This window comes from Orycteropus afer, unplaced genomic scaffold (assembly GCF_000298275.1).
Source record: "Orycteropus afer afer isolate SDZICR_OR568_19922 unplaced genomic scaffold, OryAfe1.0 scaffold00072, whole genome shotgun sequence".
In the NCBI taxonomy this organism is placed as follows: domain Eukaryota; kingdom Metazoa; phylum Chordata; class Mammalia; order Tubulidentata; family Orycteropodidae; genus Orycteropus; species Orycteropus afer.
In genome coordinates this window covers 3,406,453-3,424,435 of record NW_006921659.1, presented here as the reverse complement: position 1 = coordinate 3,424,435, position 17,983 = coordinate 3,406,453, and the positions used below count along the sequence as shown (strand labels likewise).

Here is a 17,983-nt window from a genome sequence, read left to right as displayed (position 1 = left end):
GGGCAATCCTACTTCCGTAGTGATACTGCCTCGGAAACCCAAGGAGGGGTCGCTATGAGTCAGGGCTGACTCGACGGCATATAACAACAACATGTTCAGGTTTAGATACTGGGTATGCTTTCCATTAGCACATATTGTCTGGATCAGAGAAAATTCTTACTGGTTTGCAATCCCTGTCCAAAAAAAAAAAAAACTTTTGATTTCTGGTATTAGTTATACCTTGCCTCCTCCTACAGCAACAGAGGACAGTTGAGGCAATAACAATTAGGCCTCACTTTTCTGAGTGACTCTAAGATGTACATGGCCAACAGGGAAAAGTGACCACTGGCTTATCTCTAACAAGTCACTGCAGTTGGCACCTTCTCCACCAAGGACAGTGCTGGAAGGTCCTGTTGTTGTCTAAAAGAAGACACTGGTCTGATAGGCTCCAATAGGGCCAACAATTGAAGAGGGAGATGCCAAGATGTGGGTGTATCCTGCGCTGAGGTAGAAAAGAGCAACAGCAATCGGCCATTACCTTCTTTAATCCCTGCACCCAATGTAAACAGATGATGTGTCCTTTTTCCCAGCTTGAGTGCCTGTGCTCCATATGAGGCAGTCATGCAGTGAAACTGCTGTTTCTAACTGAGGAACCATCTGGAATAACTAGTAAGTCCATTAGTTTTTCAAATTAAGCAATCCGAATTTCTTCACAATTTAGCCTACTCTAGAATAGACTCTGGTAGCATAGTGGCTAAGGCACTTGATTGCTAACCAGAAGGCTGGCGGTTCAAACCCACCAGCCACTCCCCGGAAGGAAGGTTGGGCAATCCTACTTCCGTAGTGATACTGCCTCAGAAACCCAAGGAGGGGTCGCTATGAGTCAGGGCTGACTCGACGGCACATAACAACAACAACATAACAGAATAGACTACGTCCAAGTTAAAATATGTTGTTTGTGTTAGTTGCTGTCAGTTGATTCTGACTCGGGGTGACCCCAAGTGTGCAAAGTAGAACTGCTCTGTAGAGTTTTCAAGGCAGTGACCTTTCAGAAGCAAAGTGCCAGGCCATCTCCCAAGATGCCTCTGGGTGGGTTCAAACCATTAACTTTTTGGTTAGTAGCCAAGGGCCTAGCCATTTGCATCACTCAGGGACACTAATTAAAATATGTGTATTACTAATTCTTACTCTTTACAAAGCTAATCTGTCAATAAATAAGGCATCCAGGATTCTCACAAATTATCTTGTTGGGAATGTATTCAAGGATTCTTTATTAAGATAGAATAAAAATATAAAACCAAAAATTACATTGGTATGTTTTCATATTCAGATAGTCACAGCAGACAAAATAGTAGGAAAGGAAAAATTATTAACGTAGCATTTTCTTGAGTTAGCAGGGGCTGGCAAACTATGGCCAGTAAGCTAAATCTAGTGCACTCCTGTTTTTTTGTAAGGCATGCAAGCTAAGAAGGGTTTTCATGTATTAAATGGTTGACAAAACCAAAAGAATCATTTTTCATGTCATGTGAAAGTTATATGCAAATCAAATTTCAATGGCCATGATAAACTTTTATTGGAACATAGCTTTTCATTTCCATATTGTCTATTGCTGCTTTTACATTTATGATGACAGTATGGTCCAGAGGGCCAAACATATTTACTATTTGACCCTTTATGGAAAAAGTTTGTCAGTATCTTCTCCACAGTATGGAGTGGGCATGGAAAACATGTGTCATCAGAAAAGGAGATAAGTAAAACAAGGGAAAAAGAAAGAGCCTCAAACTCATCAAATACAACTTTTTGCCATGAAACTCTTATGATCTCACCTGCCTACCTAACAGCCCATAATTTTGACTAATTTTAATGCTTCCTGTATTGTTTTCACAGAATTCTGTTCACTTATGTGCTTCAGCTTGATAAAACTTTCAGCTATTTCACAAATTAGCTAATTTCCTTTAACTCAGTGAGTGCTGGAGCAGGCAACACTGCGGAGAATTCTTAGTATGTTTTCTAATTCATTCAGTCATTTTGGGAACCTTTTGTGTCAGGTACCCATCAGGGTACTTAGGAAGATGCAAACCTGGTCCTCCAGCATAAGCAGGTCTTGAAAAGAGAGCAGCTTGGCGTTATCTCACAGCCAGATAACACGCTGAATTCTACATTTCAACATTCCATAGAGCTGTCTTTCATCCAGGTTGCAGGTGTGCCACAATTTGATTGGCCTGACCATATTCTTCCGGTTTCTTATATAAGTGGTTCCCCCCCCCCCCAAACATTGTTCCTCCTGCCTACAAAGAAATGTTTGGATTCTCAAAACAACGTATGGGCCAGAAATCCCTGAAGCACCTCTTTCGACTGGAATGCAGTGACTGCTTTGGAAAATTTAAAGAAAAGAATTTTCCGAATCAGTGACTTTTAGAAATCACTTGGGCAGTGATTTTGTAAAAATCATCTAGTTATATGGTAACACTTTTTCCCGAACATTTTTGTATGAATTTTTAAAATATCTACAATTAGAATTACTACGGAATAAAGGGCGTGTATATGTAGAGGAAAGAATTACACTTTCCTCCCAGAAAGGCTCTGAACCCTTCCTTCATCCAGGCCCCCTTAAAGGTCTCCCTTTTTGAAGCACCAGGAAGTTGAACGCCCACCCGAGATCCCGAAGATGCGAGACCCCAGAGAACACCTAATTCTGCCACCGGGGGGCGTAAGACGAGCAATTCACGCTGCCGAGACAGGGAAGCCAGGACGACCTTCCCACACTTAGGGTTTACCTCAGCTGTGCTCTTGGCAATCTGAAAGCTGGAGCTTTTGAAGAGCCCCACCACCTTCACCTGCAGCGTCTGCTCGGGCGGAGACCGCAGGCTGCACAGGTTCGGCTTCGGGCGGCAAGGCTGGGGTACAGCCATCGCCGCGGCTCGCTCCGGCAGCGAAGTACAAACACTGCGCGTCGCCAGGACAACCGCAGGCCCCGCCCCCGCCGCTCTCAGCCGGGCGGGACGGGGCGGGACTTGGGACCAGCGGTTGCTGTGGGCCTTTTCCGCAACTTTGCGCCTGTTGCCTGTGAGCCTAGCTGGAGGAAGGAGAGGGGTACACGGGCGGCCAAGACTCGGGGTCGAGTTTCGGAAAAAAGAGTCGGGGAGCCCAACACGCGTGCTTCAGCCCCTCCCGCAGCGCGCCCCGACTCAGGATCTCCAGGTTCCCGCGAGCTCCCGCGCTTCGCAGCAGACCCTCTTTCCGGTCTGGCCGGCTGCCGGAGCTCGCGGTCAGTTTGTGGTCAGAGGCCCGGCTGCCTGGGTAACGCGGGAGCCAGTCCCGGGACGCGCGCCCTGCAGGCCCGGCTCGGGCGGGAGGAGGTCGCGGCGCAGCCGGCTGGATCCTTGGCCCTGAGCCGCGCGGGAGTCCCGGCAGTGACCGCCAGGGGGGCGGGGGCCTGGCCTGCCCACCTGTGCGCGCCGCCCCCACCCGCCCATACCCCGGCGGTCCCTTGGGAACCACGGCCGCATTAACCCGCTCCTTACCGTCCCCAGAGAGGCCCTGCCATGAAGCCCAACTTCTCCCTGCGACTGAGGGTCTTTAACCTTAACTGCTGGTGAGTTCGGCCGAGGAGTGGGGTCTGGAGGCCACATTTCGATTCACAACTACCAGTCACAGGAAAGAAGCCTTCCTCATATCCTGACCACCGCCCTATCCTGACAACGAACTTGGGGTTCAGAGGGAGCCAGCACGTCTAAGGCCCCATCTCAGTCCACCTCTGGTGGTGCCTGGTGCCAGAGTGCCGAGCACCCCCACGTGTCACTCCTTTGGTCCTTCTCTTCCTTAGGGACATTCCCTACTGGAGCAAGCACCGGGTAGACCGCCTGAAGCGCTTGGGAGACTTTCTGAACGTTGAGAGCTTTGACCTGGCTCTACTGGAGGAGGTAGGTTTGTGGGGAACTGGTGTGGAACCAAGGCTGGGAGGAGGGGCAGCCAGGGGCACGGAACTTTCACTCCACATATAAGGGAAGGGGCCGATCAGGCATCCTCACCCCTTCCTTCAGGTGTGGAGTGAAGATGATTTCGAGTCCCTGAGACAGAAGTTGTTGCCCACCTACCCAGCGGCACACTACTTCAGGAGGTGAGAAGCAAGCCTGTTCTCAGAACAGGAGGTTCTTGGGTCTGCCAGCCATTCCCTATGGTGCCTTTCCTTCCCACCCTCTTCCAGCAGCATCCTTTTTCTCTGGGTGTGGGAGCAGGAGATGATGGGATTAGGAAGAGCTTCAGCCGTCACCTTATTATCAGGACACCCCATCATCCTCCTGCGAAGGTTGTAGGAGGTTCCTTCTTTGTGTCACAGCTGGTCTTAGTAGCAGAGAGGGAAAATAATAATTGATAGAGTTGGGAGACAGGGGAGGGAAAAGAGAAGAAAGCAAGGTGGGGTATTTCCCTTCCTGGCTATTAAGTAGGGCTTGGCTTTCAGCGGACTCATTGGCAGTGGGCTTTGCGTCTTCTCCAAACACCCAATCCAGGAACTTGCCCAGCATGTCTACACCCTCAATGGCTACCCCTACATGGTAAGCCTGACCTCTGACCTCCTCCACCTGTTTCCTACTCTCCAGTAATGTAACGTAGCGTAGCGGCAGCCCTCTCCTAGCACTGCAGGGGATGAGCACAAAGAGGGTAGAGTGGCCTGCATCTCCCTCCCCCCAGCACCCTGAGTTCCTGCCCCCTCCTGCCTGCAGATCCATCATGGCGACTGGTTCTGTGGGAAGGCCGTGGGGCTGCTAGTGCTTCATCTAAGCAGACTGGTGTTCAATGCCTACGTGACACATGTGAGTGAAGCCAGCCGTGCTAGGGCTGGGACAGAGCAGGCACCCTCATCCTGAGGGAGAGATGGTACTCCTCTAGTCGTGCTGTCTTGGGTGTGGGATGTGTGGGTCTCGTAAGGTCACTGTAGGCAAAGCTCACCCCTTCTATACTGAGCATCATGCCAAGTGAGAGACACAAGCTTGATTTAGATTTTGCCCCTTGGACTCTCCCACTTATCTACCATCATCTTACTTATCTTGCTCAGCTCCATGCAGAATACAGTCGGCAGAAGGACATCTATCTAGCACATCGCGTGGCCCAAGCTTGGGAGCTGGCCCAGTTCATCCAGTGTGTGAGCCTGGGCTTGACAGGGAAGCGGGATGGGACACAGGGACTGAGGGGTGGCCAAGGGCCCATTTATAGGGGCAGAGGTGGTGAGGGAATAATTTCTGCCTCACCAACCTGGCTTCCCCTAGCCACACATCCAAGAGGGCGGACGTGGTTCTCTTGTGTGGGGACCTCAACTTGCACCCAAAAGACCTGGGCTTTCGCCTCCTGAAGGAGTGGACAGGGTTGCAGGATGCCTACATTGAGACCCAGGACTTCAAGGTGAGGCCCTGGCTCATTATTTCCCCACTTACACTCCAGCCTTTCTCCCTCTTCTTTCTCCCAACCTAACTCGAGCAAATATTCACCTAGGGCTGTGCTGAAGGCTGTACAATGGTGCCCCAGAATTGCTACGTCAACCAGCAGGAGCTGGAGCCATTTCCCTCTGGCATCCGCATTGACTATGTGCTTTACAAGGTCAGGGGCCTCGCCCACAATCTACCTTCACCACTGAGCTCTCTGTCACCAGCCTGTGCTGATTCTTGTTCAGTCTAGTCTAGTCTTAGAACACTGATGTCAAGCAGGGGAGAGCCAAGAGCTGGTTCTCTGAGACAAGGCCCTCAAACGTAAGCATCTCTCTGCCCTTCACTCTTTCTAGGCGGTTTCTGGGGTCTACATTTCCTGTAAGACCCTCAAAACTACTACAGGCTCTGACCCTCACAGTGGCACCCCCTTCTCAGATCATGAGGCTCTGATGGCAACTCTGTGTGTGAGGCACAGCCCTCCCCAACCCAGCCCCAGCCCAACCCCTGGTGAGTCACCCCACCCTGTCTCTTGGCTTAACCCTTCTACTCAAGACAGCTCCTCCACTCTGACCTTCTCTATCCTGCCCCAATGCCCTGCTTTGTTCTAGGACCAGCAGAGATGTCACCATTGATCACTGTGCTAAAGGAGACCTGGACGGAGCTGGGTCTGGGCATAGCTCAAGCTCACTGGTGGGCTGCCCTTGCCAGTTGCATGATTGGTCTGGGGCTGCTACTCCTGGTAGTGGTGTGTACACTGGTGGTGGGGGGAGAGGCCAGGGAAGTTACCTTGCTGCTCTTGAGCCCCATTGTGGGACTGGTGCTGGGGGCAGGTGCAGTCTACCTCTTCCACATACAAGAGGTCAAAAACTTATGTAAGGCCCGATCTGAGCTCCAGCATGTGCTGGGGAGGGCCAGGGAAGCCCGGGACCTGGGTTCAGTGCCTCAGCCAGCCCACCTGCTGGGGCAGCAGGAGGAAGACAGAGCTGAACAGCAATAAAGCTTGATCATATTTAGTGACTCTGCCTTTTTCCTTGTAGGGGCAGTGATGGGGCCCAATGGTCATTGTGATTGTCACAGTGTAGGCTTCCCTAACTCTCAATTTCAGGTAGCATGAGCCCTGTTTGTGGGAAAAACACTTTTATTGTAAACAATGAGGCCCTCACCCAGGCAGCCTAGATAAAGCAAGAGTGGCACTGCCTTGAGTGAGGTTGTGATGTCAGGCACTGACTGGGGGGAGATGCATATGGGCATTTCCTTGTAGGGCAGGAGGCAGACAGCCCATGGACCTCTAGCCTTGGGCTCCCATCCCTGAGGCCAGCTCACTGAGCCTGCGCTCCTCCTGGAAGCGGATAAGAGCGTCTCTCTGGTTCACCACATCCACCAGCTTCTTCAGGACCTGGTCCTCAGCCTTCCGATCGGCAGCTGTCTTTAGGGTTTCTATAGGGAGATAGTGAAACTTAGAGAACAGGGAACATGACAGGGAGGCAAGAGTGAGACAACCTAATCCTGGCCTTTGCAACTTCTACATCTTGGGCTTTGTTTCATAATCTGTAAAATCAGGAAGTTTGTTCAGACACCAGTAGTTTCTAGCATTATTTACAAGCAGCATCATATTTTGAGGAAATAGGTGAAAGCCCAGTGGTGCAGCTCTGGTTGAATTAAGGGAGAGGTGGAGGCCTTGAAGCACCATCCTCTGGTTTCCCCCTTGAATCAGACACACAGATCTTGGTACACCTGGTCTGTATCTGAGATCACAAGTCTTGTGCAACACCAGTCCCATGATGTCTGTCCCTCCCTACACCTCGCCTACCTTCCCGGTTCATGTAGCCTCGTAGTTCCTGGTCTAGCTGCCACTGTTTCTCCTCCAAGTTAAGCTCCTGTACCCTGTGGAGGTCAGGGAAAGATGAGGCACAGCTGTCCAGGTGGTCCCAAGACCTAGCTGGGGCTTGGCTTACATGCCACTGTCATGATCATGAGCCCCTTACGTGATCATCAGCTCAGCTTCCTCAGCCACCAGACTGTTTTTCTTCTGAACGAGCTGTAGCAGCTGTTCTAGCCACAGTGTCTTTTGCTGCTCTGGGGAGCCTGGTAAGAAGGAAGAAGGGGACAGGTGGTCAGGAGGTATTTAGACAAGGGCTGAGAAGAGACAGAACCCAGGGAAAGAAGTGTTGCGGGAATGAGGTGTGTCCAAGGACTGTTATGCTGTGAGCCCTGGTGTGTGGAAGAATTGCTCAAGGTGGAACAGGGAGCAGGCGGGCAGAGGGATGTCCTCACTATCCTCCCTTCTTAACTCACTGCTCTGACGCCTCAAGGCCAGCTCCAGCTTCACGCCCTCAGCCTCCAGCTCCCTCAGAGAAGCCTCGATCTCATTTTGTCGCCGCTGGATGGCCTGAGGGGTACAAGACAGGAAACCCAGAAGTCTTCAGATTACTCAAAAATGGGGCTTTGGAGGGGCTCTGATCCCCAGTCTCAGAACTTTCATCCCATTACACCTTCCAGGAACTCCTGGGCCTCACCTGGGCCTTGCAGAACCTCTTCATCTCCTCCTCCTTGGCACGGCGCAACAGAGTCATCCGCCATGTTGGGTACTTGTTCATGGTGCCTGAGTTCTTGGCAAAGGTCAGCAGGGCCTGTGGCAGGGTCAGACCAGTCAGGGGTAGGGCTGGACTCCTGGTGGATGGGTTTGGGAGGCTCCATTTGGCCAGGGCAGAAAAGAACTAAACTGGAAGTGGAGTAAGTTCTGGTAGATAAGACAGAGACTTAGAGACATGAAAGAGGCCGGCTGGGTCAAGAGGCATTTTAAGAGAAGGCTCAGAGGAGAGAGCATGGTGTAGACATCTGCTGGATGGCAGGGACGGAGGTGCTCAGTGGACACACTGTGTGGGTAGAACAGATGGCCAGAGTTCTTCCCACTCACCTCCTCCACGTCATCATCCAAAGCAACATCTTGTTCCTCCTCTTCCTCTTCACTAGAGGGGGAACTCTCTTCTTCTTCCTTCTCCAAGACCACAAGAGCTGAGCCAGGGAGCCCTGAGCAGAGGAGAGACAGACATGGCCTGAATCCCCATGTCCTTCCCTTTGCATTTCCTAGGATTCCCCAGCAATGGTCCTAGGACCACCCACCCCATGACACCCCCTAACACTGGGTCAGCCCATCTGTGGCCAGAGCCGAGCAGTTACCTTGAGGTCCCTGGGCTGGTACTCCCCAGCCCACAAAACTACCCTCCAGAGCCTGGCGGGCCAAGGCAGAGCAGCTTCGGGGGGGTTTGGGAGGGGGCTCCATCTCCGTGTCAGGGGTAAGCTTAAGGGAGGACAGTTGCTGGCGTTCTGGGCTGGAGAGGCGGATCAGCCGGCGGGTGGGCTGGCTGGGACTTGGAGCAGGCTTGGCCCTCTCCTGGGGGACTGTGGGCATCGAAGGGGCCTGTGGTAGGCTGTCATTGCCTGGTGTGGGTAGCTCCTGGAAAAGCAACATGGTCTGGTCAGTGGCCTGCCCAGTGTGGTGCTGAGGTCAGCCCTTTGGAGCAAATGGGGGATGTGGCATCTATTCATTCACTGAACATTTGCTGAATTGTGTCAGCCGATGCCTGAGATACACTGATGAGGAAAACAGACAGCAATCCCTGCCCTCAGGGAGCTTCCAAACTTTGCTAGGCTGGCTCAACCCCTTCCTGTTCCCCCCCCAACACCCACACCCACAAGTTTTACCGGATTCTCAGGGCCACTGTCCCTGCTAGCCTCTTTGTGATCTGGCTGGGGCAGGTGCTGGAGGCAGTAGAAGTGTCCTAGCAAAGGTGAGGAGGGGCAGGAAGAAGGAGGCATCAGGTGGAGGCAACCCAAGGATATGAGATAAGCTGCTCAGAGTTTATCTGACAAACTGACAGTTGGGGGTGGGGGAAGGAGAGACAGGACCCTGGATTTGCAGAGGCATTCCTGCCAGCCTCCTGGTTCCTTAAACCCCTCATTTGGAACCTTGTAGGAGGTAGAAAAGACCCTAAGCTCAGGGGGAAAAATGTCCATCTTGAGTTTGTTTCTGCCTCACGCCCACAATCCCAGTCTCCTCCACCCTAAGCTCCTTGCCCAGGCAGGGGCAGGCCCCACGTTCCTTGGAAGCCTCCCAGGCCCACTCACCATCTCCTGGGTGCTGCTCATAGCCACCTGGCCACAAAGTGGCCTCGCAGCTATGGCAGCGGAAGCAGCTCCGGTGGAAGAAACAGCCGTTGGCACACAGGCGTTCCAGGATATAGAGGTGTTCCCCACAGAGTGCACACAGGTCCCCAGCACCAGGCTGCATCACCCCAGGTCACAGGGTCAGCTGGAGCCAGGGCCAGGTACAAAGTTCATCCCAGAAACACCCCTCCCCCTCCCCAGACAGGGCCCTGCTCACCTCCTGGTGTTCGGATGGGGGTGTCAGGGGTAGACTGGACTCTGGAGCAGGTGGCTCCTCAGTACTTGGAGTCTTGGCCTCTACCTGAGGGGGGATAAGTACTCAGGCCAGGAGGGCAAGAAGGGCTGGGGAATGAGTGTGCCGATGAAAGGGCAGGAAGGGGAGTGAGACTAGCAAGAGGACACGCTTGGGGGGTGGTTACAGGACATGGGGTGGGTAGTAAGACATGGAGGGACAGACACAGGGGAGACAGTATGTCTCTGGTGAAGGGAGACAAACATGGGATGGGGACCATCCAGCCCCTGCTTACATTTACCTCCAAGCGAGGTTTCTTGCCACCAGCATCCTCCCCATTTTCCTGCAAGAAGTCCTATATCCTGAGTGTGGGACTCTGAGCCCTCAGTCTCTCTCCTCCCCCATTCTGAATGTCTTCCCCACCACCACCCAGGGACCCTTCCCTGGGCACTCCTGCTAGCCCCACCCCTGCCATCTCTCCACCTGGGTCCGGGTCCGCTGCAGGGTCCTATGTAGTTTGCCAAGGAATAGCACAGCGTTGGCAGTCCCTGGAGAGCCTTGGCTGACCGGGCCTGCAAGGGGGGAATCAAAGTGTCAGAGGAAATGGCGGGCCAATACCCACAGGACACAGAGCCACACTCCAGTCCAGAAAGACATCTCCCCTAGGCCCGCCCTCAGAGGGTTCCCCCAACCCTCACACCCCTCCACGTCCCCACCCCAGTGCTGTCCCACTTGTCACTCTCTAGTCACCTGGGCTGCGAGGCTTGTTCTTGAAGGCACTGTGGAAGTGGCTGAGGTAAGCAATGAGGCCCAGCGGGTCGCTCCCCGCCACCACTGCCTGTGCAGACAACACTGGCGTGATGCCCAGCTCCTGCTCTGCCATCTTCAGTGCCCACGAAGTTGCTTCCAGGGCACCCATCCCCTGCACATCTGAGGGTTCCCTGTGGGGTATGGGGGAGAGAGGTCAATGGGAGACAAGATCTGGCCCCATTGGAGAGAGGGGGCAGTGAGGAGATAGGAACACCAGGAGGGGAGGGATGAGCCAGGAGCTGGGCACTCAAAGGGAGGAGAAGGTGTGATGGTTCTTTTTTTCCTTCTGCTACCTCTTGCCCATTAATAGCTGCTGTGGCCTTGGGGTTGGGGGAGGCTCTACCAGTCACACAATTCTCTCCTTGATGCCTTTGATCCACACAAGACTCAGGCAGGACCACAGGAATTCTACCTCTAGGGAGGTGAAGTATAGGCCTAAGGACTATCAGGAAGAGGTGGAGCTGGGACTCAAGTGGGCATGCTAATTCTTGGTACATTTCTCATTGCTTGAAGTAGAGCAAGGGCCAGGGGCAGGAAAAAGAGATACGATTTGACAGAGGCCCCCACCCCTGCCAGATCCCCAACTCACAGCAGGCTGGGCTGCAGGCGGTGTACCAGGGCACACAGAGCTAGCCCATCAGCCCAGGAGGAGGACAGGTCAGTGACATGGACACCCGGGTACCCAGTGGTTTGCTCCTGACACCAGTGTAGCAGTGCCTCCTGGGTGCCTGCCAACCATGGGAGAGATGGTTACGCTGTGACCAATGCACAGGGAGCCAGTGTTGGGGGTAGGAATCTCTAAGGGAGGTGGAGTCAGGGACCCCATCCCCATCAGGGCACCAGCCTGAGGTTCACAGTCAGCAGCACCTCCACCATTCCAACATTCTCACTTAAAATATCCCCTTGCTGGAATTAGGGTGCTCTGGTAGCACAGTGCCTAAGGCAACCCACACCCACTCCTCGGAAGGACGATTGAGCAATCTACTCCCTAGGAGATACCGCCTTGGAAATCCAAGGAGGGGTCGCTATGAGTTGAATCGACTCAACAGCAGTGAGTTGTTTTGTTGTTGCTGGTGGAATTAAGTGGGGGATGAATAAAGTAAAAACACAATTAGCCAGATAGAGGGCAACAGCCTGTAAGCAGGATCAGAGAGGCCCAGAGGTTCAAAAGAAAGGATGTGCATGGTGGAATGGGTCAGGTGGTACCACTGGGAACAGAGGAAGGACCACGTGGCTGGCAGTTAGCTCTGTTATGGCTGAAAAGCTTGTTAAAGTATCAACATACTTCTGTACAGACTGGCAAACAGCTGCTGCTGAGTGCTCTGCTACCCCTCCACTTCTCCAGGGCACCCCAAACTTCCCCATCACCCACCAACTAAGCATCCTCCGGCACACTGCTCCCATCCTGATGCTATAGATAAATATTTTGAACACCCGCTTTGGAGTAGAGTCTGCTTACCAGTGGCCAACTTTCCCGAATCAGTCTTGTCATTCTTCCTCCGCCCAGGCTCCTTAGCCACCATGTCATACAAGTCTCGTACCTAAGGCAACCCCTCATAGGTTTCAAGTCAGGCTGACCACATGCCCCACCTCAGCCTATTGAGGAAGGGCCTGCCTGGGGTAGGACTGACCGAGAGGGGCAGTGACTAGGCAGGCCTGGAGGGAAGGCCTGTGCTAGGAGGATTGAGTTGGGAAGTCTGGGGATGGGAGGTGGTCTGACCTGGTTGGGAGTCACAGCCCGGAGGTTCACGTTGGGGTAGCGAGTGGCTGGGTCCAGCCCATACTGGGCCACATTTCGGTTCATATTTTCCGGGGATGTCTGTGACAGGAGCTGGTAGAGGCTCTCACTGGGGGGGGGGGGGGGGGGGGGGGCACGAGTGGGAGGGCACCTATCAGCACCCACCGCTCAAGACTGCCAGACCTTCCCTTTATTCTCTTCCTCATGCCACCGTCTATTCACCGAGCACCACCCCCAACCCTTGTCCCACATCCAGTCCCCTCAACAACTCAGGCCTCACCGCTCAGCCAACACCTCTAGGGGCTCAGCGCCTTCTGCCCACCGCTTCACCATCCAGGCTGCATCAAAGGCGGCCAGAAAGCCACGGGCCACTCCGGTGCCCAGGGGCCAAAAGGGCTGCAGGGTCACAAGGACAGTAACTAACTCAGTGAGGGTCCAATAGAGTACCTGCCCCAAACCCCAAGGTCAGACTAGAGGGGCTCCCCTCATCACATTAGGCAGCCTCTCACCTCCACCAAGCAGCCTTCAGCTCCTCCCCTCAACAAACCAACCTATATATATTTTTTTACCACCTGCTGCCTATTAGTTGTCCATGGGTGGTGTAAACAGTTAACATGCTTGGCTGCTGACCAAAAGGCTGTGAGTCCACCCAGAGGTGCCTTGGAAGAAAGGACTGGCAATCTACTTCTGAAAAAAACAGCCACTGAAAATCCTATGGAGCACAATTCTACTCTGACACCCACGTGGCTGCCATGAGTCAGAAGAGACTTGATGGCAACAGCCCCTTCTTTTCCTTATTAGGAATTTTTTCTTATTATTCCTGACCTTATTTTCCCAATTAGGAAGCTTCCTCCTCCCCCCACCAGGAAATCCTTATACTTCCTTATAGGCAGTCCTCGTCTTTCAAAGCAGTGGGAAGCCCCAACTCCTCCCCAGTCAGAGAACCATGAACCCCCTCACCTCCACCAGGCAGTCTCCCACCAGTCCCAGCAGGAGACGGGCACTGTGCTTCTCTTGTACACGAGCAGAGCTCTCCGCCCGCATCATGGTTGTGAAGTCAAAGGCAGAGACGTCAGGCCGCCCATGGGCATCCTGGGCAAACTCCAGCTTCCCGAGCTTGCCATGGGTGGCAAAGTCAGCAGCTGCCCGGGCAAAGCGCTGTAGAGCCTCGGGCACCACATTGGCACTGCCTAGCAGCCGATCAGTCTCCGAGTAGTCCTACATGGCCAAGAAATCAGAACCAACAGGGTCAAATGGCACATCCTGCTGGGGGTGCATGGTTCACATACTGAGGCCCAGAGAAGAGGCTTCCTCATATTGCACCATAGCTGAAGGCTGAGAGAGGGTGGAAATTCAAATGTCACACCTCATCCTGTTACTGAGGGCCCCCAGCCCTGCCATGCCACAGAGGCCTGTTATCGTTCCTGTCATACACTTGCTTTAGACAAGACACTGAACTTCTCTGAGCCTCCGTTACCTCATCATTTAAAGATAACATACCTATCTCTGAAGATTCACATAAAGCTCTCAATACAATACCTGGCAATAGTAGGCACTCAATAAGTTAATTTGTTCAGCAAATATTTACATACAAAGCACCATGCAAGGCACTGGGAATTGGCAATAAGACACAAGTTCCTGCCCTCAGACAGACAGTCCCCAGGTTAAGAAAATCCAACTTAGGGGCAATTCCTACCTGTCCTTTTAATGTTCTACAAATATGCCCTCACTTTGAAATGGCTGAACCAACCCCTACTTGCAACAAATTCTTCATCACAATCATTTCACTTGCATGTGCAGCTTTTGAATCATTGAAAAGGCTTTGTGCCTTTTCTTGCACTAAAAATCCAACCCAACCTACTGCCATTGAGTCGATTCTGACTCATAGTGACCTTATAGGACAGAGTACAATTGCCCTATAGGGTTTCCAAGGCTATAAATCTTTATGGAAGCAGACTGCCTCATCCTTCTCCTGTAATGTGGCTGGTGGGTTTGAACTGCCAGCTTTTGGTTAGCAGCCAAATGCCTTAACCATTGCACCACCAGAGCTCCTTAGTGACTCATATAACCCATTGCCATCAAGTTGATTCTGACTCATAGCAACCCTGTAGGGCAGAGTAGAAATGCCTCATAGGGTTTCCAAGGCTATAGATCTTTACAGAAGCAGACTCAGAATGGATTGTGGGTTCCAATTGGTGACCTTTTGGTTAGCAGCTGAATGCCTTCATCACTGCACCACCAAATCTCGTCTCTTGCACTAACATAAGGCTAAATAAGAATCATACGCACCTGTTCTGACTCACCTACAAATTCCACTTAAAGGCTTAAAGGCACTGCTAGGAATGGATCTCTTTTGTAACCTGGGGCCTGCTTGTGTAGGTGTAAGGTATTTAGAATATGAGCGCATGTAAATCCCAGGGCAGGAGAGTCTGTGGAGCTAGAAGAAGGCTGGGGGAGAGGCAGGAGAGGATGGGGTCCCTCCATACCCCAACTTGGCCTCTTCCTCCCAAGGCCCACTGCCCAGTCCCACTCTGCCTGGGCCCTACCTGGCACAACACCCCTAGCCGCAGCAGGCACTGTTTCTTGGCTGTCATCACAAAGTAGTGGGTGTCATCCTTATAGTACACGATGTTCTCCAGATCAATGCCTGGGGACAGAGAAGGGAACAGGAGATGTATGTGCATCACCTCTCCAAACACCCCAACCACAGGCTCACTTGAAAGCTGGGACCAGAGTTCTGATTGCAGTGCCTTACAGGCACAAGGTCCATCTGTTTCAGGCCCAGGAGGGCTGAGGGCATGGGGCAAAAATGGAAACAGGGCCAGTGTAGCAGCTGGGAGACCTGTACATCAGGGTCACATGTTATGGGTGACAGCCTGGCCTCACAAGCTGGAGTTTGCACTCCTCAGGGGGCGTGGCAGTGTGCAGCCAGAGTAAACACAGGGCGTCTTCTTGAAGTGCCACTTTCATTTTGAATTTATACTGTTTTACATTAAAGCACCTATAAAGGCTGGCAGTTCAAACTCACCAGCCACTCCTCGGAAGGAAGATGGGGCAATCTACTTCTGTAGTGATACTGCCTCGGAAACCCAAGGGGGAGTTGCTATGAGTCAGTCCGACTTGACGGCATATACCAACAACAACAAAGGAGCACAAAGGAGTGCCAGAAGAGGGGCTGAGCCTTGATCCCGTGGTACATACAATCTTACGAGAGATTTCCAAGATGTGTCATACAGAGTGGCCAAGGGGGCTGTGCCTCCTGAATCCCTGGGGCACAGGTTCTTTCCCCTTTGCTGCCAAGCCACGAAGATGGAAAAGCATGAGACTCTTAGACCGAGGACAGCTCAGAGAAGAGGGAGCCAACTCACAGCCAGGCAAGGGGAAGGAGGGCCCACCTGTGGCCTTGAGCAAGCTCTGGAAGAAGTTCTGGTTATAGATCCTGGCCACACCACTGATCTCGGGCACCTGCGTCTCCTCCACAGTGCGCCCATTCACAAAGTTGGCTGTAATACCTATGGCCAGTTTGCCTCGCATTTCTCGAACTGTGAAGCCTGGGGGAGCAAGGGTAAGTAGTGGCAACAGGATGAGAAGTATAAAACCCCCAAACCAAACTTGCTATTGTTGAGTCGATTCTGACACATGGTGACCCATAAGTAGAGTAGAACTGCTACACAGGGTTTTCTCGGCTGTAATCTTTACAGAAGCAGATGGCCAGGCTTTCCTCCCACAGAGCCGCTGGGGGAGTCTGAACCATCAACCTTTAGGTCAGTAGTCAAACACAAGCCATCTGTACCACCCAAGGACCCCTACGAGGGGTATGTTGTTGTTATGTGCTATCGGGTCAGCCCCGAGGCAGTATCACTACGGAAGTAGATTGCCCAACCTTCCTTCTGAGGAGTGGCTGGTGGGTTTGAACCACCAGCCTTCTGGTTAGTAGTCAAGTGCCATAGGTACTACGCTATACAAGGGGTGTAACAGCCTAGAAAACTCACGATGCTGGCTTCTTCGAGGGGAAAGGAGTCACTCACCTTCAGGGACGAATTTACCTCCAGCAGCAGAGATAAGGACATCAAATTCATAGTTGGCCAGTTGGACCGGTGGGCTGGGCTGGAGCTGGGCACGCCAGCCACACCCTAGGGCAGAAGGTATGAGAGGCACAAAGGTGTGAAAGTCAGAATGGGCCCCTACACTCCCTCTGCAAACCACCAAACTCACTGCCGTCAAGTCGGATCCAACTCATAGTGACCCCTCCTTGGGTTTCCAAGGCTGTATCACTATGGAAGTAGATTGCCCAGTCTTCCTTCCGAGGAGTGACTAGTGGGCTTGAACCACCAGCCTTCTGGTTAACAGTCAAATACCTTAGGCACTACACCACCAGAGGTCTCAGCTCACTCCCCATCCCAGCCCATTTCTTTGACAGATGATCCTTTGTGAGTAGGGGTTCCTGGGAACAGAGGAGTACCTACCCTTTTTGGGAGGGGGCTGGAGGCCAGTGAAAGTGACACCCCAGTGAATTTCCACTCCTAGCAGTAGTGCTACCTTTAGCAGTAACAGCTGAAGCTGACGGATGCCTAGAAGTGAGGGGGGGCGTTAGGAACAGGAACCCTGGCTACACAGCCTCCCAGAGCACCAGTGTGTGTCTGGTCAGAGCTGAGGAAGCTCTTAGAAATCACTCGGCCTAGCTACCCGTTTTACAGTTGAAGGACCTGAATCCTGAAGGTCACTTGGAGGAAGTGACTCTTGTCTACTCTGCCTCTTCCCTGCCCAGCAGCCCCCACCCTGGCCCAGCATTAGGCCCAGGCTCTCCCAATCCCAGGCCACCACGTGATGATGCTTACTGATGTGGTCCAGGGAGCCTGTGCAGAAGCGCCCATAGAACTTCTTGGCACCAAGTGCCCGCAGGTCATGGATGGTGAAGGGCCAGAGGTGGAGCACATTATGGCGAGAGAACTTGATGCGCTTTTCCACCAGCACCACACGGGCCCCCAGTAGTGCCAGCTCCACCGCAGTCCGTAGCCCACAAGGTCCAGCGCCCACGACCAGGCACTGTGAACACAGAAGGCAGTATGGGGCTGACATCCTGCCTCCGTCCTCCCGTTCTCCCCACTCTCCAGGACTCACCTTGGTGCTGGTGCAGGCCCGGCCCTGCTGGTACACAGGCTGGCCTGCTCGCTTGTCCAGCTTGGCCCACAGGGACTTGGCACTCCAGTAGTTGAGCTGAGCCTTGATTTTGTGGTATTGGGTCAAACCCCCACCAGCCTCTACCCCCAGGGTCTCACAGAGCCCCTGGAAACTGCTCAGCACATCCTGACACTGCTGGGCCTGCAGGAAGCTCTCAAAGTGGGCATGTGCTGGGTTAGTGGAGGTGGGCACCGCCATGGAGGCCCTGGATGCTCCCAGGAAGGGGAGCAGCTGGGCAGAGAGATTTGGCTGTGGAATGGAGAGAGAGATGGAGGTGGAGGCTGAAGAAAGGAGAAAGAAAAAAAAGAAAAAAAAGTGGCTGGTGGGGTAAGTTGAGAGCTTGGATTCCACATCTGATTGGCTCTGCTCCTCCCTCCCGCCCCCTCCCCAGCCAGAATCTGTTCCACAGACAGCTGCTAACCATTGCACTCTGAAAGAAATTTGCCAAATTTG

At 53.0% G+C, this 17,983-nt stretch overlaps 3 protein-coding genes across 3 annotated transcripts in view; 1 reads left to right on the top strand and 2 right to left on the bottom strand.

The window, feature by feature from the left end:
• The window catches only part of PPIL6 (peptidylprolyl isomerase like 6), a 70,347-nt gene extending 67,456 nt beyond the window's left edge, over positions 1-2,891 (bottom strand). The window contains exon 1 of the mRNA XM_007940860.1: positions 2,757-2,891. Coding sequence (XP_007939051.1) covers positions 2,757-2,891 — 135 coding nt within the window. The remainder of the gene's footprint in view (positions 1-2,756) is intronic.
• A 633-nt stretch (positions 2,892-3,524) lies between these two features.
• On the top strand, positions 3,525-6,399 carry SMPD2 (sphingomyelin phosphodiesterase 2). The gene is made up of 10 exons (XM_007940811.1): positions 3,525-3,574; positions 3,806-3,902; positions 4,023-4,099; positions 4,442-4,535; positions 4,704-4,793; positions 5,036-5,118; positions 5,247-5,379; positions 5,470-5,574; positions 5,756-5,909; positions 6,011-6,399. The coding sequence occupies exons 1-10, from the start codon at positions 3,525-3,527 to the stop codon at positions 6,397-6,399; spliced, it is 1,272 nt and encodes a 423-aa protein (XP_007939002.1).
• A 291-nt stretch (positions 6,400-6,690) lies between these two features.
• MICAL1 (microtubule associated monooxygenase, calponin and LIM domain containing 1) lies at positions 6,691-17,728 on the bottom strand. Its single transcript, XM_042780936.1, has 24 exons — positions 17,471-17,728; positions 17,188-17,395; positions 16,816-16,920; positions 16,378-16,482; positions 15,745-15,900; positions 14,896-14,996; positions 13,310-13,567; positions 12,630-12,745; positions 12,332-12,458; positions 12,071-12,152; positions 11,201-11,339; positions 10,552-10,742; positions 10,285-10,373; positions 10,103-10,144; positions 9,787-9,870; positions 9,531-9,687; positions 9,108-9,184; positions 8,583-8,859; positions 8,320-8,417; positions 7,919-8,032; positions 7,698-7,791; positions 7,388-7,487; positions 7,213-7,286; positions 6,691-6,839 (listed from the first exon to the last, which is right to left on the bottom strand). Exons 1-24 carry the CDS (start codon positions 17,726-17,728, stop codon positions 6,691-6,693), a joined length of 3,201 nt encoding a protein of 1,066 aa, XP_042636870.1.
• Positions 17,729-17,983: the final 255 nt, after the last annotated feature.